Consider the following 26,498-nt stretch of genomic DNA (forward strand, 5'->3'; position numbering starts at 1 on the left):
TCCCGACTGGAGAGAAGCTGTCACTTGCATACCTGAATGGTTCACTCTTTCAGGCAAAAAAGGAACACAGTCTGGTTATTTTTTGCTTCACACTGTATACATAAAAGGCAAGAAACAGAACATTTATGTCACCTTTTTCTCCTGATGGACTTGAAGCACCAGAGCTGCAGCCACTAGGGTGCGCTCAGTAGGCAGTAGCAGTGTTAGGGAGTCTTTTCCAAGGTCTCCTCACTGAGTAGGTGCTGGCTTACTGAACATAAAGAGCCAAGATTCGAAACCCTAGTCTCAAGTCAGAGGCAGGGCCCTTAACCATTACACTGTCAAGTACATATATGTCACATTACCTCAAGTATAGAGGCTTCCTCGATCTTCCTACGCCACTCCTTTTCTGAGCTGGGGCCCTCTTAATATTTTACATGAATGTTGAATATTGCTTGTGGCAGCGCTACCCTCTGTGTAAGAGCATGGCCGCATTGCCCAGGTGCAAAGTGTGGCCTGCGCAGTAGCACAGAGCCATCCGTGCACAGATTTTTTTTTCTCTGTTCCCCTTCAGCTTCGAGCTACTGCACAAAAGCAAACTCACTGGCGCCTGCGCAGTGCGGCTGCACCTGAACACAGAGGGTAGCATGGCCGCAAAGAGCAAGAGGGTCCCAGCCGGCAGCTGAGGGATCATGGTGGATTGGGGAAGCCTCTGGACTATTTACTTCTAATATTTTATATCTGTAGTGAAAACCATAGCCACCTTTTAAGCCCTAAGATACATTTCGCAGGCTGCTAACCACTGGTATTTATGCTGAAAATAGCAGTACTTGGAATACAGGCTCTCAGGCAGTGGTGTGTGTACTGTAAGGGGGTAAATAAAGCATAATCGCATAGAATGTTGTTACCTTCAGTGGCAGGTGTAGAGAAAACAAGAGAGGTAAAAACGAGCCAAACCCATTAGTAGGATTAAATGAAATATGAGTTGGCAGTTTGGGCTGCCGGTGTTAGAAGAAACACCACGTGAAAATAACAAGTGTATCTATCCTCTTACTCCTGAAATTGACTTTTTTTTAGAATCCCACTGTTATTTTCTGTGTATATACTAAAAAAGTAATATTGGGTTTTCTCAACTTTCACAATATCTAAACTAAACTATATGAACTACAGTAAAACTTTGGATTGAGAGTAAGTTGGTTTAAGAGCACTTTGCTATACAAGCAAAAATGTTTGTGAAATTTTGTCTTGATACACAAGCAACATCTTAATATACAAGCAAGATCTTGATATAAAAGCAAAACAAGTGTACATATGTCACGTAATCACACCGGAGCCGATAGCACAGTCTCTAAACTCAGATTAAAGAGAACCTGAGGTGTGTTTAAAGAATGTTATCTGCATACAGAGGCTGGATCTGCCTATACAGCCCAGCCTCTGTTGCTATCCCAAACCCCACTAAGGTCCCCCTGCACTCTGCAATCCCTCATAAATCACAGCCGTGTTGTGAGGTTGTGTTTACATCTGTAGTGTCAGTCTCAGCTGCTCCCCCGCCTCCTGCATAGCTCCGGTCCCTGCCCCAGTCCCTTCCCTCCAATCAGCAGGGAGGGAAGGGATGCAGGCGGGGACTGGAGTTCTGCAGGAGGCGGGGAGAGCAGCAGACTGACACTATAGAGATAAACACAGCCAGCTCTGACAAGCTGTTTGTCAGCAGCGTGGCTGTGATTTAAGAGGGATTTCAGAGTGCAGGGGGACCTTAGGGGGGTTTGGGATAGCAACAGAGGCTGGGCTGTATAGGCAGATCCAGCCTCTGTATGCAGATAATATTCTTCAAACCCACCTCGGGTTCTCTTTAAGTACAAGCCTGCAATGCCAAAGGGAGAAGATCTAAGTCATATTTCCATGAAATCCTCAAAACTAACTGTCATTGGATAAGTTCCTTGTTAAAGCCACATCCAAAAAAAAAAAAAAAAAAGGTTGAGATGAGCCAACATATGGTAATAATTCTGTTAGTTATAGTGAAAGTCTTGTTTACATTTTTAATCTATACTATTTTATTATAACTGTTTTTGAATTGTGGAATTAATCAACTGGGTTTCCATTAATTCTTATGGGGGAAATTGCTTTGATATACGAGTGCTTTGGATTATAAAAGCATGTTTCCAGAACGAATTATGCTCGCAAACCAAAGGTTTCCACTGTATTGACCTTTTTTCGTCTTTTCCTGCACTCAGAAGCTGTTTTCTTTCAGGCAGCAGTTGTTTGGCAATAGTCCGACTAGGTTCCAACTAAAGAAAAACTGGCACTTTCATATCTAAATGTTTAATTATTTCTGGCAGAGAAAGAAGAAAAGGAACACAGCCTAGTTATTTGTATGCTTGGCACTGTGCATACACACGTCTGTCTCATCATGTCACATGTCACCTCGGGTAAACTTTAAAGGGAACCAAAAAACAGACCTTAAAGAGAATCTGTATTGTTAAAATCGCACAAAAGTAAACATACCAGTGCGTTAGGGGACATCTTCTATTACCCTCTGTCACAATTTTGCCGCTCCTCGCCGCATTAAAAGTGGTTAAAAACCGTTTTAAAAACTTTGTTTATAAACAAACAAAATGGCCACCAAAACAGGAAGTAGATTGATGTACAGTATGTCCACACATAGAAAATACATCCATACACAAGCAGGCTGTATACACCCTTCCTTTTGAATCTCAAGAGATCATTTGTGTGTTTCTTTCCCCCTGCAGCTATCTTCCACTGAATTGTCAGGCTGTTTCTTCCTGCAGAGTGCAGACAGCTCTGCCTGTCTGTAATTCCTCAGTATGTGAAAGCCCAGCCAGCTCAGAGGAGGATTTATCCAGCTTGTAAAAGATAAGAGAGAAGAGAGAAGCTGCTCTAATCTAAATAATACACAGGCAGTGTGCAGAGAGGGGCCTGGATGGGGGAGATGCATCACAGAACCACAACACTGAAGAACTTGGCAGCCTTCCAGACACAGGCCTGACAAGTCTGACAAGAGAGAGATAAGTTGATTTATTACAGAGATGGTGATAGTAGAACGTGCTGCAGTAAGCCAGAACACATTAGAATAGCTTTTGGAACTTGTAGGATGATAAAAAACAGGATGCAATTTTTGTTACGGAGTCTCTTTAAAACGGACAAACTTATCTGGGGCTTCCTCCAGGCCCTTGTAGTTGATGAAGTCCCTCAGCGTCCTCCGGGCTCCCTCCATTCCATTGTCATAAGGTGCGTACACACGCACTACAAAAGGAAACGACGCTGAGTGGATCATTCAGAAACAGCCTTATCAGTTTGCCGACAGCGCGTGCACACGTGCATACTGTCGGCTAAAGACCGCCCAGCGGGAGGATCCGGCAGACCCGTCGTTTCCTTTTGTAGTGCGTGTGTATGCACCTATACGTATATGTTGATAAAAATAAAGTGCATCTCTTTCAGGATGACACACAAGTTGGGTGTTAATAGAACTCTACTGATAACTTGGAAGTTTGTTTTATCCAGTGCACATTCTTTGCAGCATCAGGGATTATGTGCCATCTCTTTCATCGTTATTGTTAATTCTCTGTGCTTCTGCCAACCTGCTGTACAGTAAAGGGACATACTTCTCAATGAAACAGGACAATAATGCGTTTGTTTCTTATTGAGTTGTAGATTATCAGATGCATTTGGAATCCCTTCAAAAATGCTGTCATTAGATCTTGTCAGTCCGTTTTTTCAGGAGTTAGTGTGAGAATGTTATATCTACAGTATATTCTTTAATATATTAATTTACAAGAAAATGCCGGTTTATCATTTTCTGTCTGATCTCTTTAGCCCACTTGCTTCTTTGCTTTCTCTGGTCCATGTTCAGCGTGAGCATAGTCACTACTTTTCTCTCCAGCCGAATGATCAGTTACAAATGATTAATTATACGAACGATCTGAAATTGTTTGGGACCACTAACTGACAAAAATCTCCTAACTAATCCGATCAGATTCAGGGGATTGCTCCAAAAATGGCGTATACCACCCTTCTCAGCCAAGTGAACACATTAAGTACCTCGCTTCTCAGTAAACATGCATTTGCTTGGTTAGTCTTTTCAGTGTTGTCAAGTCTCCTAAATGTAAAAAATGGCAAGACAGCAAAAAAATGCAAGTGACAGTTACCGTATGTGTCTACTACATCATATTTTAATGTCCCTTGATATCGCTAAAGCACTGACCTGTTTCACATTTTTCTCGTCATGTGCATGTACCCCCTAAAGGAAACCTGAGACGAGAAGTATATGAACTCCAGGCTGCCATATTTATTTCCTTTTAAGCAAGACTAGTTGCCTGGCAGCCCTGCTGTTGCCTGGCAGCAGATGTGTTTGAATCACACCTGAAACAAGCATACAGCTAATCTTGTCAGACCTGATCGGCGTATGCTTCTTCAGGGTCTATTGCTAAAAGTATTAGAGGCAGAGGATCAGCAGGATAACCAGGCAACTAGTATTGCTTACTTCACAACCGCCGGCAGATCGAAGTGGTGTTACCATGGAAACGCGGCCGTTCCATGTCAGTTCATGGAGGGTGGCTCCGTGAACAGCCTGCGAGCCTCCGATCGCGGCTCGCAGGCTAAATGTAAACACGCGGGGAAGAAATCCCCGCTGTTTACATCATACGGCGCTGCTGCGCAGCAGCGCCATAAAACAGATCGGCGATCCCTGGCCTCTAATTGGCCGGGGATCGCCGGCATCTGATAGGTTGAAGCCTATCCGCCGTCCTGTGCCGCCCATAGGAAGGAGGGGAGGGAGAGAAGGGGAAGGAGGCGGAAAATCGCTGCGGAGGGGGGCTTTGAGGACCCCCCCTCCCCCCCCCGATCAGACCCCCCCAGCAGGACATCCCCCTAGTGGGGAACAAAGGGGGGAAAGTCTGGTCACCCTGGCTGCCTGCAGATCTGTGCTGTGGGCTGGAGAGCCCACACTGCAAAGATCAGCGCATACAAGCCCGGTCCTTAAGTGGTTAAAGGGGAACTGAAGAGAGAGGTATATGGAGGCTGTCATGTTTATTTCCTTTTAGACAATACCAGTTGCCTGGCAGCCCTGCTGATCCTCTGCCTCTAATACTATTAGTTATAGCCCCTGAACAAGCATGCAGCAGATCAGGTGTTTCAGTGGTTCAGACTTATAAGTCTGATCTGACAAGACTAGCTGCATGCTTGTTTCTGGTTTTAATCAGATACTACTGCAGAGAAATAGACCAGCAGGGCTGCCAGGCAACTGGTATTGATTAAAAGGAAATAAACAGGACAGCCTCCATATACCTCTCTCTTCAGTTCCCCTTTAAAAGGAAAAAAAATATGGCAGCCTCCATATCCCTCTCACTTCAAGTGTCTCTTTAAAGCAGTAGGATTAGCCATACTATGCCAGGAAAAAAAACACATATATCAGTAGATAAATACTTGATCTACTTACATAACACATGTATTGTACTGTCCATGTTTTGATTTCAGTGAATGCAATATAGTAAATGAAGAGAATTCTGTTCCTGTTGGGGGCTATGTCTTTTGCCCACAGCTGAGGCTATATATCAGTGATGGCTAACCTTGGCACTCTAGCTGTGGTGGAACTACAAGTCCCATGAGGCTTTGCACTACTCTGACAGCTCTAAGCATAACGTAGGGAGGCAGAGGCATGATGGGATTCGTAGTTTTGTCACAGCTGGAGTGCCAAGGTTAGCCATCACTGCTATATACTGATGTCATTCTTCCCCTAACTTTTTTTTTATTTTCTCTTCCAATCGCTGAGTCACCTCAGCCTTGCTTGTAAACACAAGTGAGCAGGGGATCAGGTTTCAGATAAGCAGCCAGGCAGGGAAATAAAGGGAAGAGGAGGACTATATTATAGATAAAAAGAACCCCCAGCATGCAACTGAATGGCAATGGCTATTAAAGGGCCAGCGCTCCTAAGGTATGTGATAATTCCAGATCATAACAGCAGAAAAACTTTTGAAAGTTTTGAATGCAGGATTAGCATCTTTATCACTTTATACACTCAGATCAGTTGCTGTTGAAATTAGATTTTTATGGTGACAATCCTGCTTTAATAGTGCAGGAGGCATATATACTAATTTCAAAAACAAGGTTTAAGAATATGAGATTAAGGATATTTTGAGACTTATAATGTAATTTCAGGACATAACAATACATTGGAACCTTGGATTGTGAGCAAATTTCCCCATAAGTATACGTTCTATAATTTGAAAACATTTGTAGAAAAATGTGTATTACAAAGTACTGTACTGTATAAAGTAAAAATGTAAAAAACAACGTACACTATAACTAACAGAATCATTGGAAGGTTGTGAACTCCAACCTTTTGTGTGTGTGTGTGTGTGTGTGTGTGTGTGTGTGTGTGTGTGTGTGTGTGTGTGTGTGTGTGTGTGTGTGTGTGTGTGTAGCTCTAACAAGGAACTTATCCAATGACAGTAGCTTTTGCCTACTTTTGAGGATTTCACAGAAATGTGACATGATTAATTCCCTGCACACATATTAAACACAATGAAGTACAATCCTGTAGCGTCCAAGGTGCCTGAAAATGAACAAGAGAAACAGCCTGGTTTTGCTCAGTTGTGATGATGCGACTCGCTTGCGCGTTCTGTGCTTTGTATATCAAGACGTTGCTTGCTATCAAGTCAAAATTTCATAAAACATTTGCTTGTCTTGCAAAACTCTCTTAACCACCTTAGCGGTATGGACGAGCTCAGCTCGTCCATTACCGCCAGAGGGTGCCGCTCAGGCCCTGCTGGGCCGATTTTAATGAAATAAAGTGCAGCACACGCAGCCGGCACTTTGCCAGCCGCGTGTGCTGCCTGATCGCCGCCGCTCTGCGGCATTCCGCCGCGAGCAGCGACGAAAGGGTCCCCCCAGCCACCTGAGCCCTGCGCAGCCGGAACAAATAGTTCCGGCCAGCGCTAAGGGCTGGATCGGAGGCGGCTGACGTCAGGACGTCGGATGACGTCACTCCGCTCGTCACCATGGCGACGAAGTAAGCAAAACACGGAAGGCCGCTCATTGCGGCCTTCCGTGTTACTTTTGGGCGCCGGAGGCGATCAGAAGAACGCCTCCGGAGCGCCCTCTGGTGGGTTTTCATGCAGCCAACTTTCAGTTGGCTGCATGAAATAGTTTTTTTTTTTATTTAAAAAAAACCCTCCCGCAGCCACCCTGGCGATCTTAATAGAACGCCAGGGTGGTTAAGCCAAGTTACTTGCAATCCTAGGTTTTACTGTACATAAAGGGTACCCAAGGTGAAAATAAACTTATGAGATAAACAATTTTATTTATCCTCCTACTTAAAATGGTTTTATTTTATATTAAACATTTATAAACTAGATTAAATGTTTTATTACCCCTGCTCAATGGCAGCCTAACAAATGTCAGAGTTAAACTACATGAACTATTTACCTTTTTCTATCTACCCCTATTTAATAGCTGTAATTTGCTCATCAGCGAGGTTTACTTTATTCCCAAGAAGACAAGCTGTCACATGTATGCCTGAAAACTAACAAGAGAAACAGCCGGTTTTGCTCTGTACAAATATACAGTATGTTTATCTGAATGTGTCACATGTTGGGTACATTAAGTGATGAGGAAAGGGTGCATTCTCTAGTTGCCACCTTTTATTCTTTTGTTCAGAGTTACCTTGCATCAAAGAGCATGCAAGTTGCTCTGTTTCTGCATAATCTAAAGCCTGGTTCACATCCAATTTTGATTGGCACATGGTTGGCCAATTTTATCAACTCCATATAGTATAAGGGCCAACAGATTTTGAATAATATTAACAGATTGTGTAGGTAAGCTTTCATAATACTTGATAGTGATATAATTGACCAGTCATTGGCCAATTAAAATTGTGTTAAAGGAACACTATCAAACCAAGTGTTCTAATATGTAAACATTTTCCTACTTTATGTTAAATATTAGGGGCAAAAGCTGTAAGTCATTGGGCCTGATTCACTAACTGGTGCTAACCTAGTTAGCACGCCTAAAGGCTTTTGGGCATGCTAACTGGGGTCCTAAGTAGTTAGCACGCACCAAGTAAAGTCAGATCGCGCGCAAAGCTCGGTGCGTGCGAAACGAAAACAGCACACCCGATGCGCCTATAAGGGCGCATCCAATGCGGCCTTATAGACGCATCGGGTACGCCGTTTTCGTGTCGTGCCCATGGCATTTGCGCGTGCAAAGTTTTGCGTATGATACTTTGCGCGTGAGCGCTAATTAGTGTGCGCAAAGTTTTTTTAGGTGGGATAAGGGGCTTTTCACAAGCGTGCTAACAGTTAGCACCGCTTTGTGAATCAAGCCCATTGTGTGTGGATTTTAGTTCAGTTGGAATGTCTCATTTGCATGGGTGAATTTCTGCAGTCTGACATGCTAAGAACAGTGTAATATTGAAGCAGAGTTATATGAAAAGCTGTGGTGTCAGGTTTCACTCACTATTACAAATGTTTATATTGCACATAAGATCCATTTCCTCTGCTTACTGCAGACATAGACAGGCAGCTGGAGTGAAAGTTTTCTCTCGCACACAGAGTTAACAGATGCAGTGTGAGAGATCCCCCCTCCCTTCTTGATGTAGCCCATCAGATTTTGGGGTCACTGAATTTGAAAGGAATTTGATAACAGTATACAAAGAGATAAGCAGTCAAATGTATACACCTGTACTTAACAGCACTTCCCAAACAATTCCTATCTCAATTGAAAAAAAATGTTAATCGATAGTGTTCCTTTAAGCATGTTGAAACATGGATAAATTATTTAGACAACTATTGGGGGGATGTTGGTTGTTTTTAATGTGCTTTTAAAGTATTTTAAACTACTTATATCCATTTATACAATACTGTAACATTTATCGTTAAAAATATGTATAAAAAACAGTATTGTATATTCTGTACATGAAGACAACTTTATATCTCAAACTTTGTAACGCAAGTCGTTTGTAAGTGGGTGACTAACTGTATAACTAATTTCAGTTCAAAATACGGTACGTAGCAGGATAATTTAGTAGTATGTACTACAAAAAAAACAACAATCCTATCTTGGTTTGGTGAGTAAGCGTTCTTCATTTTTACGCATAGGTGGGACATTCAAAGAGGTCTGCAAATTGTCAGGAAGTTTCCACAGCGTAATCCCTGTTACATCTAACCAGGATCATCTGGAAATACAGCTTTCAGCTCCATTTCTTATTCAAGGCAACAGATGGCATTATGGGTATGATGATTTCTAAAGAGAATATACATCTGTTTAGCACTGTGTACAAGGGAATGTTATCAGTGTATGGAAATAATGAACGAGGAAAACCCAATTGTATGTATGTGTGTGGTGTCTGAAATGGTAGCTCATTATTCAGGGACAACATTGTTTTACATCATATAGTCAGTAGTAAAAAAAAAAAAAAAAAACTCATACATGTATAATGTTGACATATAGCACAGCTGTTACCTTTCACATAATTTTATCACCAACTTTCAGGTGAAGATTATAAACAAATTGCAACCATAACTACTGGCTTGCTTCCCTTTTTTCAGCTGCTTGGCTCTTCTAGCTCACAGATGTGCTGCAACATGTTGTAACTGGTTCATGTCACCATTGATCATAAATAATTAGTTGAAGTGCTATTCCAACTTGCAGGAAATGGAAATTTCTGGCCAAATTTGTTTCTTTCTAAACAGAATTTGCATATTAGACTAATCTTTTGATCGTCATTAGTAGCTGCACGCTAGCTGCGAGCTGCATTTGGGCATTACAAATTCTTTTTAAGCATAACTAGCCCTAACTATATGAGTGAAAGGCTCACTCTGAATATTTCAGATATATTGTGATCTTATACACTGTACGACTTTCAGGGACACATCGTATGATTACATACCGCTTTTATGGTCATATAAACTTTATATCCTTGGGTTCAATAATAAAAAAAAAATCGTATTCTTCTCTTTTCATCTTTTTGTTTTTGATCCTATGTGATGCTCAACTATGCTACCATGAGCCGCTTTAGACAGACTGTCAGATCAAGACAGATCGAATGCTTAATTCATGATTAGTTTGAAAGTGTTAAAGAGAAACTCCAACCAAGAATTGAACTTTATCCCAATCAGTAGCTGATACCCCCTTTTACATGAGAAATATATTGCTTTTCACAAACAGACCATCAGGGGGCGCTGTATGACTGATTTTGTGCTGAAACCCCTCCCACAAGAAGCTCTGGGACCACGGTACTTTGGCAGTTTGTTACAATGTAACAAGGTTCACAGACAGGAATTAGCTGTTTACAGCTGTCTCTAACAGCCAAAACAGCTAGCAACAGCTACATAACCTGCCCACAGTAAAAATATCACCATGTAATAAATGTCAGAATGTAAATCGGGGGGAGGAAAGATTTTACAATGAGCAAACACTGACTAAATCATTTATACATAATTATTGTAAAAATGAAGCACTTTTTTATTGCATTATTTTCACTGGAGTTCCTCTTTAAGTCATGGGATCTAATCAGCACACTTTAACTTTTTCAGGTGCAGTAAATGCTCTCGCCTAAATTCTTTAGAAGCTCTCACCTCTTTACCTGTAGACACCCCCTGGAATGCTACAGAAGTTGCAAAAGGTATGATCTGGAAAGCTGTGGAAAAGCTATTAACAAAGGCTTTATTTATTAAGACCTTGTCAGTTTTACTTTACCTGCTTGTTTACGATGGAGAAATAAAACAATTGAGGTATTTACCCACACCTTGGTTTATACTGGAGTCAGTGTAGAGTGCAATGCTGCAATCCCCTCTAGCAGCAGCAACCCCACCTAACCAATTTCTAGGCATATTGAGCACAGTGTAGCACCTCCTGCCTCAGCTTAGCACTAACATGCAACCAAACTGTAGTGTTCCCTTTTCCTGTGTCCATGTGTCCGATGTGCTTGGCGTGCATTTGTGGCATGCGGGCGGACTTAGGGCAGCAGTCAAGGATGGGTGCGCATGCGGCATGCACCCATTGGCTTACCGCTGTTATTTAACAGGCAAACTTTTTTTTTTTTTTTTGTAGGGATTAACCACTTCACCACTGAGGGGTTTTACCCCCTGACCACCAGAGCAATTTTCACCTTTCAGCGCTCCTTCCATTCATTAGTCTATAACTTTATCATTACTTATCACAATTAAACGAACTATATCTTGTTTTTTCCACCACCAATTAGGCTTTCTTTAGGTGGGACATTATGCCAAGAATTATTTTATTCTAAATGTGTTTTAATGGGAAAATAGGAAAAATGTGGGAAAAAATTATTTTTCAGTTTTCGGCCATTATAGTTTTTAAATAATGCATGCTACTGTAATTAAAACCCATGAAATGTATTTGCCCTTTTGTCCCAGTTATAAAACCGTTTAAATTATGTCCCTATCACAATGTTTGGCGCCAATATTTTATTTGGAAATAAAGGTGCATTTTTTTCAGTTTTGCGTCCATCCCTAATTACAAGCCCATAGTTTATAAAGTAACAGTGTTGTACCCTCCTGGCATAAATATTTAAAAAGTTCAGTCCCTAAGGTAACTATTTATGTATTTTTTTTTATTGTACATTTTTTATTTTTTTTTTAATTACATAAAAAAAAAATTGGGAGTGTTGGAGGTAATGAGTTTATTTTTTGTGTAAAAGTAATTTATTTGAATGTGAAAAATGTTTAGGGTGTAGTTTTACTATTTGGCCACAAGATGGCCATAGTAACTTTTTGTTTTAATGCGACCTCCAAGCGTCCTTCTGGCCGCTTGGAGGAAGTACTTGGAGGCTAGGTAAGTGGTTTTTTTTTCACAATGATCACGCTGCTCATCGGAAAGCAGCGGATCATTGCGGGGCTTAGATCAACGAACGGGAATGGATTTTCCCGTTCATTGATCTCCGGGCGGGCGGCGTGTTTACGGATTTCTCCGTCCCTGGGGGTTAAATGATGGAAAAATGGACGGAGAAATGCGTACGGGCGGGGGTAAAGTGGTTAAATAGCATTATTACATATTATTAGTATTACATATTTTGTCTACATACTATGATTTATAATTATATTTTCTGTGCACATCTTTCAGAAAATAATAATCTTGCTTTGAAAATAATCAGTCACCAGCATGGCTTAATGTATGGTAGAGTACTTATCAAATAACATTGGTTTCATTTGGCTGTGTTTACACCGTTTTACTCCATTGAGGTACAGTATAGAAAAATGTTTTATGTGCTGCATTTGTTTATTTATGCAGCACATACAACTTAAAAAAAAAAAAGATGCTCCCGGCAACGTGAGCAGCAGCGAGGACAGCACCTGTCCCGCGACATTAAAGTATTACTTTACATGTAGTTAACATAAATGAAGAAAACACCCCAGTAACCTTACCTTCTAATGCCCGCTCTCTGGGGGAAACCTCTGACTCTGAGCTCTCACATATTATCTCATTAACTAACTCCTGCTGCACCCATCAAAAAAATATTTCCCAAATTCATCCCTTCCTCACTCAAGAGGCTGCTAAAATGTGTGTGCAGTAATCCTTTCCAGTATTGACTACTGCAACATCCTAATCTCTGTGGCCTAACCAAACAAACAGATTGGCTCCTCCCTATTCCCTCCTGAACTTTGCTGCCCATCTCAGTTACCTCTCCTCCAGCTCCTTTAATGCTGCCCCTTTCTGCATATCCCTTCATTGGCTGCTGATTCCCCAAATGATCCAGTTTAAACTCCTAACCCTGTCTTACAAAGCTCTTCATAAGCTGTTCCTTCTGTACATGTCTACGCTAATCTCCAGATACTATCCCATCTGAAACATTCGCTTTTACCATAAAACTCCTGTCCTCAAACTTTGTCACTTCCTCTCGCTTCTTGCTTCCAGGATTTCTCACACCTTTCCGTTGGAACCCTCCCTAAAGACTTATCTGTCATGATTCAATCCTGTAAATGTACCCATGAAGAGCAACTCATCGGACAACTTGTAATGTGTCATAGCTAAATGAGGCTTGGTGCCGCTTCCGCTAGCCTATTTATCTCCTCCCACTAACCTCTAGATTGTAAACTCGCAAGGGCCGAGTCTTCCCCCAAGTTTTTTTTTTTTTTTTTTTTTGTGAAAGTAAAAGTTGTTTTGAAACTAGGCTGGAGTCTGATTACCTGGAGGCAAGTCCATTGATACCCCCCTTTTAATCTGTTTTAAATGTATTTTATCCCTAGCACCTCTGTTACTTTGATGTATGCACCAGTGTTGCTAAAGTTCTACAGTGCATGTGAATTGTGTATGCATTTTGTATTTACAATGCTGGTTGTTGTATTTGTACTGTGCATTGAACTACTTCTGTATCTGTGGTCCCTGCTGTTGCCTGCTCTGTACACTGTACAGCTTAAAAAATATCATAGTGATAAATAATTGGTCAGCTGCCAATCCAAAACCACTGGTCTGTGACTGAGATACAGGGTTTTAACTCGTTGAAAGATAAAGTGTGAGTAGAAAAGTATGAAAGGTTGGTGTTGTTTGTCTTGTTAGCAGCCATTTAATTAATTCTTCATAAGGATGTTCAATCAATGTTGATCAGAAAAAAGAGCCCTAAATTGAAGTTGGTTTGACTGTAAATGTGGCCACGCACCATACAATAAAATTAGTCCAATTTTACGGCAAATCAATAAAAACGATCGGTTGTCCGGAAAAAGGGAATTTGTTTTCATTTGTCCGAGAAATGTGATAGAATTTCCCATTTTTATTCGATTGAAAAAGATCAAGAGTGTTGGACTTTTCTGATCAATTTTTATGAAAATTGAATAGTGTGTGGCAGATTGTCAATTACTTGATATAGAAACACAAGCAATTTTTTTCTAAGCTTTCAGTAAAAAAAAATTTCATAATTGGGGAAACATTTAATATGTGTGTGGTGCATTGGTCAGATTTCTGAAATCTTACAATTAGTCAGAAAAATTGATTGCAATTGAATTGAAAAGATATTCAGAAAATTGTATGGTGTGTGGCCACCTTTAGACTTAATTCACACAGATGGTTGAGCTGCACAATTTAGTCACCCTAGAGCCAGAGATGCAAAGTATCGCTCACCACTAGTTGCTGTATATGCAACAAATGGGAACACCCACATGGGCAGTTCGGGGGGGGGGGGGGGTGAGCAGTAGCCAGGAAATAAGCTGTAGGGTTCAAAATCGTCTCTTGCAACGTCTCATGCATGATATTCACAGCCATTCATCTAAACAAACCCTTAAAGGTCATATGATATGATCAATAAAATCAAGCTTTACTTACCTTGGGCTTCTTCCAGCCCCTAGAAGTCACGTGTGGCCCTCACCGCAGCTCCGGTCTTCTCCCAGTCCTGCTGGCAGCCTCTGCAGTATCGTGGCGCCCGATGGGTCAGCATCTTCTGCGCATGCGCCCGTGTTATATTGAGCTTACTGTGCCTGCACAGTACACTCCCAGTGACGTGGGCGCACTGTTGCTCGGGGCGAAAGCATGGGCAGAAGATGTTGAACCATCAGGGGTCAGCAATACTACAGAGGCTACCAGCAGGACCGGGAGAAGACCGGAGCTGCAAGGAGGGACACACGTGACTTCTAGGGGCTGGAAGAAGCCCAAGGTAAGTAAAGCTTGATTTTATTGATCGCCTTTTATATCCGTTAAGGTGCCCCTAATGATACAATTTTTATTGTAAAATCTTACCAAATCTATGTAGTAGAAGGTAACCTGAGTGAATATACATTGAATGGATACTTAGGTTATGTAAAAGTGGTAAGATTGTACAATAAAGATTGTATCATTAGTGGGCTCCTTTACAGAGGTATCAGAACTAGAGTAATGCAGAGCAATGCAAATATAGACATATAGAGATAAAGCTAAAAAAAAAAAAAAAAATACTGGAGTTTCACTTTAGACTAAAATGACCTAAACATATTTGTATATGTTAAAGGGAATCTGAAGTGAAAATAAAGTTATGATATAATAATTTGTATGTGTAGTACAGCTAAGAAATAAAGCCTCATCTACACGGGTAGATGAGGCTGCGATCCAGTAGCTCGATTAGCTGCCGGATCGCCTCTTCCGCGTCCCCGGTCGACGCGCGTGCGCCGGATTCGTTTCCCCGCTCGTCCCAGCCGGCGCCGCTTATCTTCCGCTCAATTCCCTGCCATTGTCCCCTCACGGGGAACGAGCAGGGAATCGGCGGTGGGGAGATCCGTCCTGTCCGATCTTATCAATCGAGCCGCATCAGCGGCTCGATTGATAAGCCACATCGCCGCCGCATCTACGCGTGTAGATGCGGCTTTAAACATTATTAGCACAGATGTGAGTATCATATTGTTTCTAATACAGGTAGAGTTAAGTAACTTCAGTTGTTATCTATGCAAAAGAGGTTCGGTGAGCTCTGCGACTTTTGTGAAGTCTGGACAGCACTATCTTTTGAAGCCCTTATCTCAACTATCTCTCATTGGGCTTGATTCACAAAGCAATGCTAACCTAGTTAGCACGCCTAAAAGACTTTAGGCGTGATACCTGGGTGCTAACTGGGTTAGCACCGTTTTCTACAATAACCCCGCGCGCAAAGTACTGCGTGAAAAGTTTTGAGCGCGCACAGCGTGGTGCGCACGCAAAGTCGCAGCGCGGTGCGACTTTAACAGCGCACCCGATGCGCCTGTAAAGTCGCATGGGGTGCGACCTTAACGGCGCATAAGTTAAGGTCTCACCCCATGCGACTTTATAGGCTCATTGGGTGCGCTGTTAAAGTCGCACCGCGATGCGACTTTGTGCACACCCTGCGCTATGCGCGGGGTTATTTTATCACGCCTAAACTGAATTTAGGCATGATAATGGGCTTTTCACAAGCGTGCTAACAGTTAGCACTGCTTTGTGAATCAAGCCCATTGTTTCTTCTTTGTTTATGGTTTTTCTGCAGAGAAAAGTTCATTGTCAGTAGCCTGCACTGTAAAATCATATAAAATGCTGAGTGTATTGTGGAAACTGCAATTAATAGAGAATGATGCAATGTTATTAAAAAAAAAAGCTATATACCTGAAAATAAAAATATGACACCATTCTCTTTTTCTCTTTGCTACTTGTGTTCTATTATCCTTACTACACAACCAATATCATGAGGTTTTTGTTTTTAGTTTCAATGTCACTTTAACCAAAATACAGTGAAGAGCTTGGCTAACGCATTATTTTCTGTTTCTGGATTTAGCATTAGGCATTGAACCCTTAATGCATGTGTTTGTTATGGATCTTACCCTCGATGATGGAACTGGGTCACTTAATGCTTATCTGTGGAGGCATGCTGTGAGTATAAAAATGTATTTCTAATATGTAAACTTTTGTGCAATAGATAATAAAAAACTTGCTATTCAGATTGCACTGCTTGCATGCTTAACCGACATGTCAACACAATAGTAGTTTCTAAAGGTACCCATACACTCTTAGATTTGCAGCAGACTCAACCATCAGAATCTATCTGTTGTGTGCAACACACTAGGAACAGATTTCCATTAGATTTCAGTTTGAAATCTACTGAAAATCCATCAACATGCATAGCTGCACTATTTGATCCAATGCAACACTATGGGCCATCGATCTGCTGCCACCAGCCAGTCGACCTAGATTTTCCGTCCGGATCGAGCGACTAAATAGATCACAATTGGTCAGAAATTAATCGGTCGTTCGATCATGCTGCATCGATTTCTAGCCGATTCAATCAGAGCGGTCGAATCGGCCCTATATCGATGGTAGAAATCGACCAGTATATAGGTACCTTAACTCTAACACACAAACTTTGATCATAGTGGCCATTGTTTGATCAAATCTTTGTACCATCCTATATAATAATTTGCAAGTGTCCATGCATCCTGTCCTTGTGTCAGTGCTTTTGCGCTACTGCGCATGTCAAGCACTGACAGCTGTTGGGACAGGGCCAGGTGGTGGGCCGGGCGTGTGAGCGGCGGGTGGGTGCACACGCTGTGATGCTGCGGCGAGGACTGACCTTGAGCCCGTTTTAAACTGGCTTAGGTCACCTAGTAGATTATAAAATAATAAAATGACATGTATTGATGCAGTAGTCAGTTTTCTGTTAAAAAGAAACTTAACTAGAAACACACACACTCGCACTCAGTTTGGCTGCAATTGTTTTGAAATGTTACAACACTTGCCTCCATCAATTAAACTACACTGTTGCACATAATATATGGTTCAAATTATTTATTTATATATATATATATATATATATATATATATATATCTATATATATCTATATATATATATATATATATATATATCTTTGTTTTGCTCCTCTATCTACGCTGCATTTTCTCCATATATAGGAACAGTTCTTTCAGATTCCTGCTGCTGAGATACCTATGGAAAATGAGCTTCAAGAAAGACTTCACAACATCATGGCCACTTTGTGCCCAACTGAGAAAGCATTTAGTAAGTGCATTCAATGCAAAAAATGTTGCATATGTCTTTGAAGCACTGACCGTGTTGTAATTTAATTTTATTACAATTATTCATATCATTCTGCAACCAGCTATGGTTTTCTTGGTATGATGAATTGCTGTCATACAGTCCGTTGGCTAATATAATCCTTACAGATTATAATTTTTGCTTCCCCATTCCCTTATCCATGGAGTACTGGTCCCTGCTGAATGTATGTCTGAACACTATATTAAATGTCTGTTCAAAGGCTATGTACATCCCACTATATTCAGTGGCTCCAGATTCATGTGCAACCACGTCAACAAGAGCACCTCTGGCTCTGTACATACACAGAACCATCGGCTGCAGGTAAATATGTCAAAGTGGCGCACTTTTCTTCAGGGTCCTGGGTGCATAACCTGGGTGGTAAGCCATGGCACCAATCATTAGATTAGCTAAGAACAATGTATTCCGTCAGTTAGTCCACATTGCAAGCTGACAATTGTTTTGGGCCCTGAGGGGTCCCCTTCACGTTTTTTCTGCATTGTGCTTAGAGGAAGGGGACCTCTAAGGGCCATGAAACAATTGTTGAAAGCCATTCATTGATGTGTCACCAAGTAAAGCAAAGCAAGTTTATAAGAAATACAGTACTGATTATTATACATGCATATTCTAAAATGGCTTGAAAAGGAGTGTTCAATACCATAGAAAAGGTAATAAATAACTGGATTCAAATTATTTTTCTAAACTCTTATTTTAAGTTTGTTCCATAGATGCTCAATCAGATTCAGATCTTGGGAAATTAAAGGGCACCTGAAGTGAGAGGGATATGGAAGCTGCCCTATTTATTTCATTTTAAAAAATACTAATTGCCTGGCAGTCCTGCTGATCCGCTGCCTCTAATACCTATAGCCATAGGCCCTGAAGCATGCAGATCATGTCTTTATGACAAGATTCGCTGCTTGCTGGTTTTAGGTGTGTGATTCAGACACTAGTAATGCCAGAAGATCAGCAGGATGCCATGCAAGTGGTATTGATTAAAAGGAAATCAACATGGCAACCTTCATATACCTCCCGCTTCAGGTTCCCTTTAAAGGCTAAGAAAAAATGTATTTCTTCAGACTAGGGCATGTTCCAGTATTTCATGGTCTAGTTCTGTCATTCACATGCCCGTTTAAGCACTTTCAGCAGTGGCCAGAAACTGCAGGAGCACTATAACTGGCCAATGATGACGTTGTTGTAAACACAGAAACCTGCAAAGCCTTATGGTCTGGCACCCTTCTTTCATAGCCAGCATTCATTTTTTCAGCAGTTTTATAAACAGTAGCTCATCTATGGTCTCAGACCTTACAGGTCCGCCTTCTCTCCTCATACTTATCAGTTAGCCTTGTCCACCTATGACCTTTTTTTTTTCTGATTCACGGGGATTGTTCTTCCTTGGACCACTTCCTTGAACTACTCTCTTGGACCACTTTTGTAGGTGTTAACCATTATACAATATACTGGGAAAACACTAAAGTCACCTGATGCAATTCCAGGAGATGGAAGACTTGCTGCATTCTTTTCACCTCAGTGTTTTTGTATCATTTTTTTAAGACATAACACCCCCATCCCCAACTGATTTTAAGCCTTTTTAACCCCTTGTCTATCATGTCAGTTGTGTTAATAATGTCATCAGCACTTAATGCTGAAGATTTTTTTAAATTACATCCAACCCAAGACCTAGGATTTTGTAGATGCTCTGACCCAGTTGTCTACCAATACAACTTGGCTCTTGTCAAAGTCGCTAAGATCATAACACTTGCCATTTTATACTGTTCCCAGAGTATTCAAGAACTGATTCTTCAGTTTCTGTCTCATTTATATAAGTAATGAGATGTGAGCCTTAGTTATTCACTTTACCTGTCAGTGATTTATTGTTTATTTCAGTTGGATATTTGCCGTCTGCTGCAATTTTCAGTTTTCTTCGGAACTTGGGTTTACCCCACTGCACCTGCTAATCTGCAGTCAGGAAGTGAAAATTCTCCAACTATTAGCTAGCTGTTGAATAAAAAAAATGACAGAACATTACTGCCCTGTCATAGTGACATTATCATGCCGCATCAGGTGTTCTTTGAAGAGTACAATTTTTTCCCAGATGCGTCAGTTTTCTAAGAAAGCAATACAGCATCTACTGTGTGGAGGAAGAATGCATTTCTAAGTGGTCATAAGGACTTCGTTTTTAATCAAGAAAAAGAGAGGTGTTCAAAGTGCAAGTAAATATATATAAAATCATTTTTTTCTTTGAAAATTTCTGATGTTTGAACAAACAATGAAACAGTATTATGAAAAAGAATAATTTGGGTCAAGATCTTTAGTCATCACTGATCTGCCCTTGTTTGCTTAGTGTTGCATATTTATTGAATCCAGCCTTTGGCCTTATAAATATTAATTGAAACAACTGTGAATTTGTGTCTACTCATGCATATCCATCTCTCATCTGTAGTCTCTATTCCAGGTGAATATCCATGGATGGACTGCTGCATAAGATCATACCATCCTTTAAATGGAAGCAAGGAAGAGGTTTATTATGACATTTTTGATACACAGATTTCATACAGAAGTTCAGCTTGTTCAAAGGATTAGCTCTTATTGGATACCATTTCTATAAAGGAGACCGGAGGTCCTTGGGAGTAATTGGAGGATTGGAACAGGAAGGAAGTGAGTCAGTCTACCTAAACTGAACGTTAACCAGCATGGAAACCTTAAGGTGTGGGGCCAACAAGAACAGTTTCAGACGTGATTTCTGCTTTCGAGGAATTGCAGAAGATTCCCAAAACAATAGGCTAATGCAAGCCTTTGGTTTGGTGGTGACTCCACAGGAGCAATTGTGATATGCCAAACTCACAATCGGTTGCCGGCAGCATTTTTGAAGGGATTTAATTCGGGGAATGCAAGGGGCAAAATTGCATTCCCAGAAATCGCTCTGTGTTTATTGAAAAAAATCGCTATTAAAAATGCTAGCATTTGTTATGGCGATTTTGCAATCTCTAGTGGGCTTCGAGCTTTAGGCTGATTCCACTAGGTAACATGTTTGACAAGCAAAGTTTGTAATTTGTAAAGCAAGTAGTAAAGCATAGCATTTGTGATAAAAATATTATGGAAAAATATATTTTTTTTTCTATTACTAAATAAATAGTTTGCTCTTGTGGCTTTAGTTGTGTACTTTCACTTATTTGTTTTGTTGTTTTGTTTTTTCATTTTTTTCCCCATGATTTTCAAAATCTTTACAAATACAGCTCTATGCATAAGTTGCCTGATTAACCTTCTATTTACAATTTATGGTCTCTTCATTTTTTGTAGCTGTCCACTTAAATCTGTAACTTATAATATCCAGTTCGGCCTTTCTGGACGAGCTTTCTCGTCCAGAAAGGCACTGCTGCTTTCAATGCGTGGTGCGCGCGATCGGGTGCGCGCACCCGCCGCTAGCCCCCCGATCAGTGAATGGGAATATAATTCCCATTCACCGATCTAACTTCCCCGCAGAAATACCGACGCTTTCTCTCCAGAGAGCGTGGTATTTCTGCCCCCAGGAAACAACTCCTTTGAATTTTGGTTCCTGGATGCGAGATCGTTCGCATCCAGGACTTTTCTCACTGTGGCCATCTTGTGGCCAAATAGTAAACTGCACCCACATACATTTTTAATTAAAGAATTTGCTTATTTTGCATGTAAAATAAGCAGTTTCCCTTCCACACCAAAAATTACCCACATACATTTTTTATTAAAAAAAAAAAATAAAAAAAATACAATTAAAAAAAAAAAAAAAACATAAATAGTTACCCAAGGGTCTAAACTTTTTAAATATACATGTCAAGAGAGTATGTTATTATATTATTTAAAATTATAAGCTTATAAATAGTGATGGACACAAATTGAAAAAATGCACCTTTATTTCTAAATGAAATATCGGCACCATAAATTGTGATAGGGACATCGTTTAAATGGTGTAATTAACGGGACAGATGTGCAAATAAAATACATGGGTTTTAATTACGGTAGCGTATATTAATTTCAAACTATAATGGCCAAAAACTGAGAAATAATGATTTTTTTTTCATTTCTTTCTTAATCTTCCTGTTAAAATGGATTTAGAAAAAAATAATTCTTAGCAAAATGTAGTACCCAAAGAAAGCCTAATTAGTGGCGGAAAAAACAAGTTATAGATCAATTCATTGGGATAAGTAGCAATAAAGTTATAGGCGAATGAATGGGAGGTGAACGGTGCTCAGATGCATGAGATTTTCGGCACTGCGGCGCTGAACCGGATATTCCAGATCAGTTTTGCTACTCAGAACCCTTAGAATTACAGCCAACTCCTGAAGCTTCTCATGCAGATATTGTGCAAAAGTCCAAGATCTTTAATTTGGGGCTCGTGGTTTGTTTGTTTTTTTATCCTCAACAGAGCGGCAGAATAAGGAGTTTTTTTTCTCTTTTAGTTCAATTAACCCTTTACAAAGAAGTAACCTGGACAAAGGGGGCTATACAAGCTCTAGGCATTTGTGGAAAAAAAACTGCAGTAACATTAGGATTAGCAATCTACAAACTGCATAACAAGAAAAATGCAATACATGTTTGATGTTACTACCCATTGACTTTAAAACCGCATCAATTCTCTCAGATACACATAGCGCTATTAATAAGGATTTTACACGTGGTCCAGTGCATACCAAACAGATACTATCAATGTGCATCATGTGAAATATTCTGCACTGGGAGTTTATGGGGTTGCATGTTTGGATTCTATAAAGGGCACTGCCTTTAACCATTTATCTGCCACATAAAGTAAAACTTTATGTGGCTGCAGGGCCAATTTTTTTTCTGCCACTGGGGAAGTGTGCCTTCCCTAGCCTGGCTGGCTATGCAGAACAGCACAGGGAGCTTTCATAGATACCTGTTCCAACGCTGAATCGGCTTCCTCCACCCGTGATGCTACACTCCCGGCATCCCCTTCTGACCTCTGATCACATTATTACATGGGATTGTATCTCAGAAGATAGTGTCAGTGGTTCATTGCCACCCAGTGGTGGAAAACGGTGATGGATGGAACAGACTATAGCACAAATACCAATATGGCTGCGCTAATAACTAAGGTTGTCTACATTAGAGTAGGCTATGGAGTTTATGTTGCATTTGAAGCTGTAGATGATACACAGGTTAAGGCATTGGAGTGGTGTGAGTACAGGCACGATTTATGAAGTTGTAATTAATTATACATGTGTATTCTAGTTTGAGAAGATAGAGGGCATTGTTAGGGGGAATTTCTATGCACGGTCACTTTAAGTAAATTAGCACTGTCACTTTAAGGGAATAGTGGGAAGTACTGGTATTGATAACCTATATTGTATATGAATAGAGGGTGCACTGTCACGCACTTGGGGCATTGGCAAGTATGGCCACTTTAAGGTGAATAGGGGGAGTACTGTCACTTTTATGGAATGCAGGTGGAAAAATATATCCCCAATATGGATAGTGAGGGGAGGGTGGAAGTGTATAGTGTATGTTTTGCCATGAAGGCAGCATATATTAAGCACTTGTACATAGGTTACGGCACAATATTTAGATACTGTTATGACACACGATGTACATAGATCACTGTTAGAAAAGCACAATACAATCCTAGGTTGGATATTATGATTAGTATTATGAGCACTAGTCACTTTATTAAAGTTTGAGGAATATGGATGTAACCACTTTAAGACAACCACAATGAATTCAAAAATCATGTATGCTGTAGTATGCTTAGGGCTGGATCCAGGCCAGATACACAGTGGAAAAGTAAACCGTGTTTACCAGATTGTCAGCTAGAAGTAGGCATGAGGAAGGACTAATAAAATTGGAGTTTTTGAGTAGTGAGAACTAAGACATTTTGTGCGTAAGTAGCAATAGTATGAATAAATAGATGTAGGTAGCAGGACAGACTATATGTATTTTTTATGTTTTATATCTATTTTATTGTATGTTTATTGCAAGCATTAAGGTTAGGTTTATATGTGTAGGTTTTAATCATTAGGGTTTTCTATGTTTAAATATATTTGTATACATACCGTGGTTTAAGACACATTCAACGAGGTTGCCTAGCGACGATGGTGGGTGGTGTTGTGGGCGGACCTCGTGACGTGGAGCGGCGGCATAAGTATAGCATCAGGTCAGCATGCTCCCAGCCCCTGAATGAGTCGCGTATGACGAAATGCGTTTGGCGGAGCTGGAGTACACGCTGACACTGTGGGAGGTAGAGGCAAGCCGAGAGTGGGCGTGTTTCCCTGAGTTCTGCGGCCAGGGAGAAGAGTCTTTGTGAAGCTGCCTATCGTGGTAATAAACAATCCTTTTATTCTCTATGAGCTGGGAGTCGTCTGATGAACCTACAGTAATACTTGTGATATGCTAGATGACAAGTAGTTGTCCGGTTAGTGCACTCACGAAGGGGGGTAACACCTGATCCCTATAAGGTGCCGGCACGTCCCCCTGGACTGCAACACAAGGTGTTTATTGTGTTTTTATGGAAACAATACTTGCCACTATGTGCGTATTTTATTTGTTTTTATAGGGTGGTCCGTATCTGGAGGATATAAGGACTTAGAGGAACTGCTATATTGGTATTTGTGCTATAAGTGTGAGAGTAAGGTGACTCTTGAATTGCTGCGATCCCCTTGCTAGGATCTATTATCTGTGGAACACAATTTATTACAATTTTTTGATGGAAGAGACTAAGTATAGAACACACTTTCCACACACCTTTACAGGCCTATCCTACTCCAGGCCTGGAAGCCGGTGCCGAACTCCCGCAGGTACACCACTCCTGCAACCACTTGTACTACAGGCAAAATAAGGAGACCGCACACAGGTCGCTTCTTCAAGTAATCTGTATTCAAGCCATACAGTTACAGAGCAAGCAGAGGACACAACATGTTTCGGGCGTAGCCCGAAAGACGGGCTACGCCCAAAACATGTTGTGTCCTCTGCTTGCTCTAACTGCATGGCTTGAATACAGATTACTTGAATAAGCGACCTGTGTGCTTTCTCGTTATTTCATCTATAGATGGATGGAAGAGACTTCCAATACCCCTCTTCCACCACCAGATGGCGCTGCACCGCCCCACCTATCTTTTGAGCCCTGATTACATTTAATAACATGATTGGAAGTGAGAAGAGGATGCTGGGAGTGCAGCCCCACATATGGATAAAGAGGAGAAGCCGGTCCAGTGTCCGGAACAGGTAACTATAAAAGCTACGTGCCGACTGCTCTGAACGTTCTCATTTGGCAGAATAAGTTCTGCATCCTGAGGATGAAAGGAGTGCGCATCTTCAAACAAAATGTTTTGTTTAAAAATCCTAAAGGGTTAACATAGGGCATGTTGTATTATCATTTGTGACACCGTCCCTAATCCATAGTTTCTATGGTGAATTTAATGTTTGACGTATAAGAAATTCTACTGTGTTGGACTGTATTGATATCACATCTCTAGGCTTTGGCTCCTTTAACCTTCCTGGCGGTAAGCCCGGGCTGAGCTCGGGCTATGCCGCGCAGGAAGATATCTCAGCCCCTGGTGGGGCGATTCGCTACATTTAAAATGCTGTACGCGCAGCTAGCACTTTGCTAGCCGCGCGTACAGCTTGATCGCCGCCGCTCTGCGGTGATCGCCCGCACGCAGCGGCGCAAGAGGCCCCCCCCCCCCCGCCAGAGCCCTGCGCTGCCCGGACCAATGAGTTCCAGGCAGCGCTATGGGCTGGATCAGAGGCGTCTGACGTCCATGACGTCATTCCGATCGTCGAAATGGCGACAGGAGAAGCCAAACAGGGGAGCGCGTTATATACGCGTTCCCCTGTTTGCTATTGATGCCGGCGACGATCGCACTAGAGGGACACATGCGCCCTCTAGTGGTGTTTCATGTAGCTACCACTCTGGTAGCTTTACATGAAACAAAAAAAATTAAAAAAAAAGGATTTTTGCCTATATGGCAAAAAAAATTAACCGCCAGGAGGGTTAAAGGGACTTTTTGTGAGAACATGTCTTGATAACAAAGGTACTAGTTTAGAACTATATAGTAGTCCATGATCTAATTTTTGAATTTTGTGCAGTTTTCTACATATAGAGTGTCATTTTTCAATAAGAGTGGGTTCAGAGAATGACAAAATAGAAATGTTTTTACCCTTGAGATATCTGCTTTGTCCTGCAGGTCCTTTGGACGTTCCAAAACTGATAGGGAACAGTGAGGCAGACTTATCAGAACTAGTACAAGGAAAATTGGAGAAAATCCTGTGCAGAGGTGAGGCAGTTGTTCAGGGCGACTGCTCCATTTTTGTGCTAGTTTTCCTTGCACTGCTTTTAATAAATCATCCCCAATATGTACTTTCATAGAAAAGACTTTTGGCATGTAACTAGCCATTCAAAACTGAGGTGGTCTATTTAAATAGCCCAAAGTGGTTATTCAGTATTGCAACTGCATTATTTAGGGATGTGGTCGAAAAATGTGATAAATGTTGAAGTTATTCAAATGTAATGCAGTTTTATAAACCTGCTGGTGAGTTACATGTGGAAAGATACTACATGCTGTGTCTTACCAAGACATTTCACATACTTCAGCTTTTAAAGAGGAAGAAAACCCAGTAAACTAATGTAGCAGGACCATGGAGCCCATGTTTAGAACATGCTGTTGAATGTGTTTAACGGTTTAATGTGGTGCGGAGAATGATTTTCAGATGCCACACTGAGCAAGACATACATGAATCTTGCACCTGTTCAAGCAAGGAAGAAATGACTACTTTTATTATGGACCTCTGCAGGAAATGTGAACTCCTGGAGAGAATGCATACATATTCACACTGATGGTGTTCTTTTACATTTCCATCTCATAAAAACACTTTGCAGTTCAAGTTATTGTACTACATAGCATCTAGTGAAATTCCTTTTCATTTCTGTGCCTGCTATACTGCCTAGCCAATATATGGAATAGAAGATCGCAAAGCTAAGGAAAACATTACTGACAGTTGTTTGGACCCCTGCAGTACAGTGTGATAAAGCAGAAAGTCCAAGTTCTATAGC

The 26,498-nt window shown here is 41.0% G+C and overlaps 1 protein-coding gene and 1 long non-coding RNA gene across 3 annotated transcripts in view; one reads left to right on the forward strand and one right to left on the reverse strand.

Annotated features, from left to right (window-relative positions):
- The window catches only part of LOC137563660 (uncharacterized), a 40,962-nt gene extending 21,509 nt beyond the window's left edge, over window positions 1-19,453 (reverse strand). Inside the window, exon 1 of the long non-coding RNA XR_011030402.1 lies at window positions 19,319-19,453. This is a non-coding gene — a long non-coding RNA (uncharacterized lncRNA). The remainder of the gene's footprint in view (window positions 1-19,318) is intronic.
- The window catches only part of POT1 (protection of telomeres 1), a 151,458-nt gene extending 130,850 nt beyond the window's left edge, over window positions 1-20,608 (forward strand). For both annotated transcript variants that reach the window (XM_068276369.1, XM_068276370.1), the window contains 5 exons: window positions 9,090-9,222; window positions 10,527-10,615; window positions 16,193-16,287; window positions 17,323-17,428; window positions 19,914-20,608. In XM_068276369.1, coding sequence (XP_068132470.1) covers window positions 9,090-9,222; window positions 10,527-10,615; window positions 16,193-16,287; window positions 17,323-17,428; window positions 19,914-20,041 — 551 coding nt within the window. In that variant the 3' untranslated portion in view covers window positions 20,042-20,608. The remainder of the gene's footprint in view (window positions 1-9,089; window positions 9,223-10,526; window positions 10,616-16,192; window positions 16,288-17,322; window positions 17,429-19,913) is intronic.
- The last annotated feature ends 5,890 nt before the right edge of the window (window positions 20,609-26,498 follow it).

This window comes from Hyperolius riggenbachi, chromosome 3, assembly GCF_040937935.1.
Source record: "Hyperolius riggenbachi isolate aHypRig1 chromosome 3, aHypRig1.pri, whole genome shotgun sequence".
In the NCBI taxonomy this organism is placed as follows: Eukaryota; Metazoa; Chordata; class Amphibia; order Anura; family Hyperoliidae; genus Hyperolius; species Hyperolius riggenbachi.